General features: G+C 36.9%; 2 protein-coding genes across 2 annotated transcripts; both read right to left on the bottom strand.

Moving 5' to 3' along the window:
- LOC140892980 (RING-H2 finger protein ATL78-like) lies at positions 1 to 911 on the bottom strand. Its single transcript, XM_073302042.1, has one exon. The coding sequence runs from the start codon at positions 869 to 871 to the stop codon at positions 206 to 208; it is 666 nt and encodes a 221-aa protein (XP_073158143.1). The 5' UTR covers positions 872 to 911; the 3' UTR covers positions 1 to 205.
- Positions 912 to 7,625: 6,714 nt separating this feature from the next.
- Positions 7,626 to 9,397, bottom strand: LOC140890104 (uncharacterized). The gene is made up of 3 exons (XM_073297863.1): positions 9,037 to 9,397; positions 8,131 to 8,945; positions 7,626 to 7,643 (listed from the first exon to the last, which is right to left on the bottom strand). Exons 1-3 carry the CDS (start codon positions 9,395 to 9,397, stop codon positions 7,626 to 7,628), a joined length of 1,194 nt encoding a protein of 397 aa, XP_073153964.1.
- Between the last annotated feature and the right edge of the window lie 1,594 nt (positions 9,398 to 10,991).

Genomic DNA, 10,991 nt, shown 5'->3' on the forward strand with positions numbered 1-10,991 from the left:
TACAATTTAAGATTTTGACGGAATATTTTCCCTATAACAATCAACCAAGAGAAAAACAATTTTGCCATTTAATTTCCAACTAACTAAAAACACTCCTAACTAAAAAAGAAAACAAAAAACAAAAAAAACAAATCGACCCGAACCCCATCTACAATATTTTACAAAGTCATAGTTAATTTCAATCGTGTACGTACGTAGCCCACGTTTAGTAATTTCTTACCAAACCTTCCGCTTGTAGAGGCTCGATCGCCGACATAACCACCTCTTGCTGCGGTGTTTCTGGCGCCAACGACGTCGTGCTAGCTGCGGCCGGAATACATCCAACGGCAATTTTATGACAAGTTTCGACGAGGCAATGCCTACAAGTAGGGCATGACGAGTGTGAATTCAGCCACTTATCGATGCATCGGATGTGGAACCCATGGTTGCATGTAGGAAGGACTCGAACACGTTCTCCGACCGCGAACTCCGACAGGCAAATGGCGCACTCCGTGTCCAACCCCGGCAATTTGAGATCACTCGTGTAGGTCATCGTAGGGAACGTTTTGAGGGCCTTTCTCTTGACGCCGGTGTTAGCCAATGGAGCGCCCGAGTCGTCGCCGGAGGACGGGAAGTTGGAGCATCTAAGGGCACATCTTATGATGGAATTGAGGCCGAGGGAGCAAATTAAGGCACATAATAGGACGGAGAGAACCATGACAACATTTGCGTCGATGGTGTTGTTTTCTCTAAGTTTGGATGATGATTCGGAAATAGTTGGTGGGGGAGAGTAGTATAACGGGGTGAGTGATAACAATTTTCTTGAGTGGAAGGAATCTTGAATTGTGGGAGTACTTGAATGGTAGAAGATTGAGGTGGAAATTGGAGCCATTCGATATTTTTTTTTTGTGGGTTATGGGTTTTTTTTATTTGGTTGTTGGAGATATATGGTTTCATTTGTGGGAATTTATAGGGCAAAAAGTGTAACGGTCAGTCAACATCATTAGCAATTGACTAACATATGCGTATTTATATAAATTTAAATTTAAATTTAAATTAAATTGTTGTGAAAAACTAAAAAATTAGACAAAGTGTAATTTTGATCCAATAAATTAGTCTATTTAATTACAGATCAACTTTGTAAGCCCGCTTGGATCGTGAGTATTTACTTAAACATAGAACTTAATTCTTTGTAATAGGATTTTGGTTATCTATATTATCAAACAATTACTTTTTCAACTTGTTACCTTTGCAATTTTTTTGCTATTTTTTCGACGTGAGATTGTTGTAGTCCCAACATTGTACTAGACATTATGTTATTGTGACTGTTAAGATCATGGATTTGTAGCCCCAACATAGTACTGAATTGATGCTAAGGATGATTACAGTTGAAATCGTGAATTTGAGCCAACTCCACCTCAAAAGCAAGTTCAAGGGGATTGTCCAAGTCCATGTTAACAACTCTTAAGAACTTAATCAGACGATGTAAAACATTTAACACACTCCTATCACGTCCAGGAATAAAATCAAAAACTAGCTTAAGAGATACTATATATATACAACTCTCAAGAATTTAATCCAGTCGATGTGAGATATCATATAATATGACGTTCATATTTACAGTGTCACACTAGTACATTCGATCAAAAATTACTAAAAGCGTTGAAAATTTAAAGATACAAAACTATAACACAATTTCTAACATAGAGAATTAATATAAAAAAGAGACAAATACCGAGGATGCAAATCTTAATGTTGCCTTTAGATATTAAAACTTAGAAAGAATCATATTTATCATGTTAAATGATTATTTCCTAATATTATAATAGTAGATAGATTAGATGATTAAAGTGAATCATATTTATCATGTTTGAGAACTGGTGCAATATGTAAGGATCATATAGAGATCGAGATAGATCTCACGTCGAAAGGTATATATTAGAGCATAAGATTTGAAAGATTCGGAAAACATAACTTTAATGGCTTTCATTTTAATTAACAATAAGAACATGTAAGAGTTGTGTATCAAAATAGGCCCAATTATGCACACTCCACTTTGAAACCGATCGAAAAGGTTAATTGCCATGTTGGCTTTAAAGATCTTTCATGTTAGATGAGATGATGTCGGGGATCGTAATCCTATGCAGGGGCGGCCGATCAAATTTCCTCCTTTTTATATTATTATTATTATTATTATTATTATTATTACATATATATTACTATCTTATCTCCTGATTAAACCGGATTTGGAAATTAATGGTCCCCAAAGTGATCAAAGATTTTGTCTATTCTTAAGGGATGAGTGCTCGAGTGAACTTTTAAGATCCTCTAAAAAAATTAATTGAGTGTCATTGCTTTACAAAGTATTGATAGGCTACACCTAAAAGTTCAACTGGGCCTGAGCCCAATTATGAAGGTCCAATCCAAATATTTTTGAGGCTCAAGCTTATTTAAATATTATCTTTTACTATTTATTAAGGTTGAGCATAGTAAAATAACTAATGGTGTCTTGGTCTAATTTTTAAACTACCTGAATTACCCTCACCTTACTAAACTACACTCACCCCACTTCTTCATATTTTCACGTTTTCAAATTCAACTGCCAACTAATATACATTCTTTTTTCCCTCCCAAACTCCAAACATATTCATTCATCTTTCCTTTTGTTTTTTTTAAACATATTTCTTATTTTTCGGATCTAGGTGAGATCTCTTTTTCAATCCAACACAAAAATTATACTCATTTTTTTTAATTTCTGACAAATTTAGAAAAAAAACTATTTTTTCCGTTGATTTTGTTAATATTTTTTATTGCACACGCATTGCGTGTGCTTATTTGCAAGTATATATTTAATTCAAGCAGACCCTGAATTCTACAAAAGCCCATAAGAGGCTCAAGCCCGTGAAACTCTCCGAATATCTATAAATAGCTCAAGTCACTTCATTATTAACGTACACACTTTCTTTAGCACTATAACGCTCTACTCTTGATTATTATTCCTTGAGTAATCACTGACTTGAGCGTCGGAGTGCCTTCGCCGGGAACCCTCCCGGTACCTCTGACTTTGTTTTGTGACGTAGGAACAACCCACTGAAGATCTCCACCGAGAACATACAAGGATTCGTTGATACTCAGGACTTTGCGGAAGCAACGTGTCATATACAAGTGATTTTTTGCTACATCAAGTATAATTTTATTCTAGGCTAATTGGGGCTCGATTAATTTTCATTAATCATTTTGATCTTCTACCTTGATCAATTACCTATACTCCCTAACATGTCATCACGAGTAAAGTACAATTGACACTATGCTTAATATCTAAATTATATAATTTGAACAACTTGCCTCTGGCTGCTAAAGAGATTAGAACAAGTTGCTCTCTAGCTATATATATATATATATATATATATATATATATATATATATATATATATATATATATATAGTGGTGAGATCGGATCGGGACCCGTCCCGTGAACCCCTTATCCGATTCCCGTCCCGATAAAAATTGAGATTTTTTTTCTTTCCGATCCCGCATCCGAAAAGTGTTAAGACCTGAATGTTCGGGATCCCGAACATTCGAGATCATGTCGGGTAGGGAGAGGGTAATCCCGAAAAATATTTTTTTAAATTTTTTTTTATGAAGAATCTCAAACAACTCTGTAGTACATCACAAATATCAAAAGAACCCTTGAGTATCATATTCGACTTTCTCCCATTCAAATCCTCCAAAGCGAATAAAAAATTGCATCTGAGTATAGCATATCATCCTCAAACAGATGGACAGTCAGAGCGGACTATCCAGACACTTGAGGATATGCTGAGAGCTGTAGTACTAGACTTTGGTACTAGTTGGCAAGATTCATTACCACTTGCAGAATTTTCTTATAATAACAACTATCAGACTAGCATTGAGATGGCTCCTTTTGAAGCACTGTACGGAAAGAAATGCAGCTCACCATTATATTGGGATGATATCTCAGACGTACCAGATGTTGGGCCGGATATGATCCGAGAAATGACTGAAAAGGTGAAGCTTATATAGAAAAGAATGAAAACAGCTCAGGAGAGACAAGCAAAGTATGCAAATATCAGACGACGACCTCTATCTTTTGATCAGGGAGACAGAGTTTTCTTGAAGATTTCTCCGTTTAGAGGTACAGTCAGATTTGGCAAGAGAGGAAAATTATTTCCGCGTTTTATCGGTCCGTATGAGATTATCGAGAAGATAGGCGATCTTGCTTATCGACTCGCTCTTCCTCCATCTTTGTCTGGTATTCATGATGTATTCCATGTCTCTATGTTATGGAAATATCAGCCTGATTCTTCCCATATTCTTTAGCCTGATGAAGCTGAACTTGAAGAGACTCTCAGTTATTTTGAGCTGCCTATTCAGATTCTTGATCGCAAAGATAAACAGCTCAAAAACAAGACGATTCAGTTAGTCAAAGTTCAGTGGAGTCGACATGGCACTGAAGAAGCGACTTGGGAGACTGAGTCAGATATGAGACAGAGATTTTCAGAGTTATTTCATTGATGTGAGTTCTTATTCTGCTTTCTGTTATTTCATTCTCTTATGTGTATACATATTGCTTATACATCTTGCTTATGATTTTGAGGACGAACTCATGCCTTAGTGGGGGAGAAATGTAAGGTCCAGGATTATTTAATTTTAATCCGAGAATATTTAATTTGAGGATATTTAGAGTTTAAAATTAAATTCTAATATTCTTAAATGAATAAGGATTGAAATTGAATTAAATCGCTTTTTCGGGGACTGAATTGCAAATAGCCAAAAGTTTAGGGACTAAACTATAATTTGGCTAATATTTATCTACACTTATACATTTATTCAGTAATTCTCACGTGAAGAGCAGAAGGAAAAGGCAGAGAACTCAGAATTCCACCTCCAAACGCCATTTTCAGATTTTTCAGCCACAAAAGCTCCGATAATTTGTGATCCGGCCGTCAGAAATTTGAGATAAATATATATCTACGATCACCGCTCCGAGAGCTTCATTTTGGTACAAGTTTCACTCATTTTTCTCAGACTTTATTTTTATGTTGAAGATGAAATTTCATGATTTTAAGATATATGCATATATGAGCTGTACCGATTATGTATTCGCAGACGGTTCGGAAAAAGACTGTCGTACGGATTTTATATGAATTTATGAAGCTATTTCAAAAACCTTTCATTTCTGATTTGTATGGCCGTGTGATTATGAGATTGATATGTTGGCTATTAGGTTGTGAATTGCTTGTTGGATTGATTTGGATTTGGTTTCGGTCGCCGGTTTTTAGCCGTTACGCCGCTGGTTTTAGAATTTGTACAAGTTTAACCTTGTTTACCTAGCTATGTTGAAATGGATTTGGAAGTTGATGTTTATGATTCCAAACACTTCATTACAGCTTTGTTATTGAAGTTGCCGAACTCAAGATCTCCGATTCGAACCGAGAAGGATTTGAAGAAGGTTTGAAGTTGTTGCATTGAGCAAGTAGCCATGACTTGAGCAGATTTTAATATATGTTCATCATGTTATATTTTCAGATTTGAAGCATTTTCAGACTCGACATTGAAAGGTATAAATGACAGCTAATCCAGATGGGATAGAACACTCGAAATAGCTATTGTTTCGAGTATTCCCTTGTTAATCACATACTTGTTTGAGTTTGTATTCTATGTGATTTAGATGACTTTGATGCTTTGTGTGCTTATGTGCTTATATGTTCAAGATAGTTTATAGTCTTTAATGCATACAGATTATGTTGCATTCATCTTGAACTCTAGCCAGACAAGCACAGAGGGTTGAAAAGCCTAGAGTGCATATGACATTTGGAGGGCTGTAGTTGAGTGGCACGGAATGTAGACTTACTTCCAGAGCCAGAAGACTCGCTATAGTTGCACCAAAGTCAGAGGAAATAAAATATTTGACTTCACCTCGATTGGGTGAGTTGGTGTTCGTTGAAGATTTTATTTCCTCGGGATCTCAAGAACCAATATCCTGTTGATATTAGATTGATAGCCTCTTTTGACATATGCATTGCATTCACGTTTATTATCTCGTGCTTTATGTTGTTTATACTGGGATTTTATTCTCACCGGAGGTATCCGGCTATTGCTTTGTTTTGTATGTGTGCATGGCAATAGGTGGGGCAGGAGCTGGTCAGAAGCGACAGGGATAGCTCGAGAGAGAGTCTTAGCATGTGAGGACTCGGGTTTTAGCAGAACAACTTGTACTTTGAGTTAGTTAAACATGTTAGAAATGATACAAGAACTTTTTATGTTGTTGTCAAGTACTTGTTAGCTTTCATATTATGTTTGTGAGATAGCATGTCTATTATTTTGTAGCTTGACAAAGATTATATATACATGTTGTGTTGTGTTTTTGATGTTATCATCTTCTCTTGTACATATATGTTTTGTTGGAAGAAGTTATGCATCAAAAACCTCCATTGGACAGCAAAAAGTCAGATTTCAGCATTTCGGGCAGAACCCAGCTCGCTCGAGCGCAGCCTGAGCTCACTCGAGCGAGCCAAGAGGGTCCTTGACCCGAGAGGTTCTCGCTTGAGCAAGAGTGAGGCTCGCTCGAGCGAGCCACCTTAGTTAAAAAAAAATTTGTTGTTTCTTTTTGCGACGAGGTTTGTGTTGCCAATTGTCCGGTATTGTAGTTTAACTATTTTAGTTATTAATCGCCCTATAAGATTTGATTAGCACCCGAGGTCCCCACAAAAACTTAAATAACAAAATGTTATTGTATCAATCCCAAAAATAAAATAACCAAATAAACTCTTAAACTTCTTCTATCACCATCTCCAAAACATATCTTGCTCACGTTCCTCTACATCATCATCATATTCAACATCTGGGAGGAAAAAGTAAGGGGGTGAGTGTTTTGGGAAACACTCAGCAAGTGGGGGCCGTTCGAGACATATACCAAATATATGCATAAACATAAAATCATAATCGTGAACATGAACATCAACATAAACATAACTCAATACTTGGGGCATTGGGCCATAACATCCTCATGATACATAAACTTTAAACACATGAACATAAGCACTGAAATTCATCTCCTTTCCATGATTTACTGTCTCCTATATGTTAATCCTCTAAGAAGCGAGACCATGTCCAATATGTTAATCCTCTATGGAGTGAGGCCATACAATGGTTACAATCCCACCATATAAGAGTCATATCATTACCATATCCATTCGAATCATAACAGTGCTCAACAACATGCATTACACAACATGAACCAACATGACACGAACAAAGACACATGCGCGAACGAATTTCGAAAACCAAAATATCATGACTCATCAATAAATATTTTTAAAACCACATCAAGAAATATACACACAAAAGCCCACTTACCGTAGATGTGTACAAAAATCAATAACCTTGCAAATCCTGGACCAAAACTTCAATGGAAATTCAGAAGTACTTCTCGATACCAATCAAAGCAAGCCTTTTCTTTTAATTTATTCCCAACTCACGAATCTTCTTTGAAAACCCTTTGAACCAATTCTTTTTCCTTCCCTAGGATACCTACGTGAGAATTAAACAACACTTTTCTTTTGGACTATGATGTCTTCGAGAAAATCAAAGAAAATTAATAAATTTTGGACGGAAATATGGATCAAAGTTGCAAGGCTATCTGACGCAAATAATATGGAGGAAAAAGTAGGCTATAGTATCGAAAATAGAGAGAAGAATTTGGCAGATTTCTGAACGTGAATATCATGAGAGTTGAGTATGTATTTATAGGCACTCAAAATAGTTAATGATAGACTAGGATTATGACTTTTAAAGTTTGAATATAAATCTATCTCTCAAGATTTGACTGCATCTAAATCTTGATCACTCATCTCAATAAGATTTTATCATCAAGATATCATGAAACCTAATAAAATCTAAATATTATCTCAAAACGTAATATATATTAATTATCATAAACAAAAGATCCTAAACTTAAATTAGGAAAAATTTACGGTCTTCACAACAGACGTGAATACTTGTTCAATTTTCATCTCTTCACACCAAGCTCGGACTTTGGACCCACAGAATTGTCTCTCATTGTCTGATATGAGTCGGCGCGGTATCCCAAACCAACAGACAATATTTTTTCTTAAGAAACTAAGTACCTCTTTTTCTGTGATTTTGGCTAGGGGTTCTGCCACCACCCACTTGGAAAAGTAATCAACTCCAACCAACAAGAACTTCCTTTGTCCCGTACTGATGGGGAATGGTCCAACAATATCCATTACCCACTGATCAAAAGAGCAAGCTGCTACTACTGCTTTAATAAACTCTGCAGGCTTCCACTGTAGATTAGCATGCCTTTGACAGTTATAACATGAATTAACTAGGACGGACACAAATTTTCGCATGGTAGGCCAAAAGAACCCAGCTAAGAGGGCTTTCCTTGCTAGAGCTATGCTGCCCAAGTGATTTCCACAACATCCTTCATGAATTTCACGTAGAACATAATTTGCTTCGTCCAGGCCTAGACATTTCAGAAGGGGTCGGGAGAATGACCTTTTGAAGATAATTCGATCAATCATCACGAAACGTAAGGATCCTTTCTTAATTTCCCTAGCCTTCTTGTTATCGTTCGAGAGTTCACCCTTAGTCAAGTATTTGTGTATGTCATATCTCCAATTCCCTTCAAGCACTTCAGTTATGATGTCATCTAAATGTTCAAGTTGGGAGACAGCCTCCCGACCTTTCAATCCGAGCTCGGGTGCTTCTCCCATGGAACTCACTAGGCGAGCCAAGTGATCAGTCTTCTCATCTTTGAATTTGTCCAATGCTCGAGCATATTTTATCATTTTTTCATTCTTGATCTCAAATTTTCCATTGCTCTGTTGTATAGCTATCTGTGAGTCTGAGTATAGGATGGCTTGGGAAACACCAAGATTCCGAGCAGCTTTTAGTCCGAGCAAAAGTGCTTCATATTCTGATTCATTATTAGATGCTCAGAAATCCAACCTTATTGAAATGTTGGTTTTCTCACTCACAAGGTGAAATTATCAAAATTCCGACTCCACTTCCTGTTTGGCAAGATGATCCATATACGAATATCTTCCACTGCCCTTCTTGTTCTAACTGGGAAGTTTTCGCCAGAAAATCAGCTAGGACTTGAGCTTTGATGGCGGATCGGGGTTCAAACTTTATGTCGTACTCGCTTAATTTTGTGACCCACTTGATAAGTCTTCCTGATGCATCCGGGTTGGCTGCAACTTTTCCCAAAGCACTATTAGTATTGACAGTGATCGGGTGTGACAAGAAGTCGGACCTCAACTTCCTAGTCGTAATGACAAGGGCCAGGGCTAAATTTTCTTGAGTCATGTAATTAAGTTTCGTGCCCTTTAGGGCATGACTGACGAAGTACACAGGCAAATGATTCATTCCCTCCTTCCTGACCAGGATCGAGCTGGCAGCTCGAGGAGTGACGGACAGGTAAAAAAAGAGCTCTTCCCCCCTGGACTGGATTATTCAGCACTGGTAGCTCTTTCAAGTATGTCTTCAATTCTTGGAATTCTTGCTCGCTCTGTTCATCCCACTCAAAATTTTTTGTTTTTCTAAGTGCTTTGAAGAAAGGGAAATTCTTATCCGCTGATCTTGATATGAACCGAGCCAATGCAGCAATTCTCCCAAACAATCTCTGTGGGGACCTCGGGTTGCTAATCTCGTCTTAGGGCAACTAATGATTAATTAAACAATTAATCAAACATTAAAAGAATAAATAAACCAAGAGCACAATTTTTTTTTTTAAATTCCATCACCTCGCTCGATCGGTCAAACTTCACCGATCGAGCGAGCTATAAAAATCAAGCTCTCGGGTCTACATCATTTTTGGTCTCGCTCGATCGGTCAAATCTTACCGATCGAGCAAGCAGGAAAATTCAAGTTTTCTACCTGATAAAAAACAGGCCTCGCTTGATCGGTCAAATCTTACCGATCGAGCGGCCACTCTGAACAGAAAATCTGCAGAAATATTTTGTGCTGTCAAAACTTGGATCAAAGCATAATTTCTCATCAAACATGGATTCTACACATGCTATAAAATCTGGAAATATGCATACATACATATATGAAGTCTCAAGCATCAATCCATGCAATTATTACATCAAACGAATAGCATAAAAACATGAAACGATAAGCTACACTAAGTCTCAAAAGTGAGCTTCTAAATCACAAGTTCCATGTCAAATTCAATACTATCTAACTACCATTCTTCAGCTTAAACCCGAGTCCACACTTGCTAAATCTCGCTCCCGAGCTATCAACGTCATCTCAGACTAGCTCCTGCCCCATCTGTTGCAATGCACACATACAAAACAAAGCAACAGTCGGATAAACTCCGGTGAGAAAACATTCTCAGTATAATCGACATATAAAGCGTTAAATAAATCATATCAACTCTATTCGTAACGACTCAACAATAGAGTAAATAACGCATATCTCGATTAAGAATTGATTCATATTTCGTCATTGCCATCAAGATTCATATCCGATTTTGACATGGATATCCATCTATCGTAGCCATTCTGGGCTAGAAAATAAGGTTAACTATAACCTTGGCATAGAATCAATTCAATATAGCCTCGTATCATAATCGTATCGACTCAAATCAAAGATCCACTACCTGGGATGGATTGACAACATCAAAATCAAATCAAAACAATAAATACGTATGTGGTTTTGACGGGACAACTCAAGAAACGTCATTCTTGAGTTTCAAATCCCTGACTCGCGATGTCGTCATTATACCTTCGTATTTCTTCTATTTTGAACGCTTCAAATCTGAAACATAGCATCAAAACATTCAATATAATCTTCATTCTATTCAATCAATTCAAAATCTATTCAAAACCAGTAATATCTCTTCAATACAATTCATTTCAACCTCACTTCATCTTCTTTGGTTTGAATTCGGAGTCTTGAGTCGTTAGCTTTCAAAAGTAGTCTGAAACTGAGAAATAAAATTGCTATATCGTCA

This window comes from Henckelia pumila, chromosome 3 (assembly GCF_033568475.1).
Source record: "Henckelia pumila isolate YLH828 chromosome 3, ASM3356847v2, whole genome shotgun sequence".
Classification (NCBI taxonomy): Eukaryota; Viridiplantae; Streptophyta; class Magnoliopsida; order Lamiales; family Gesneriaceae; genus Henckelia; species Henckelia pumila.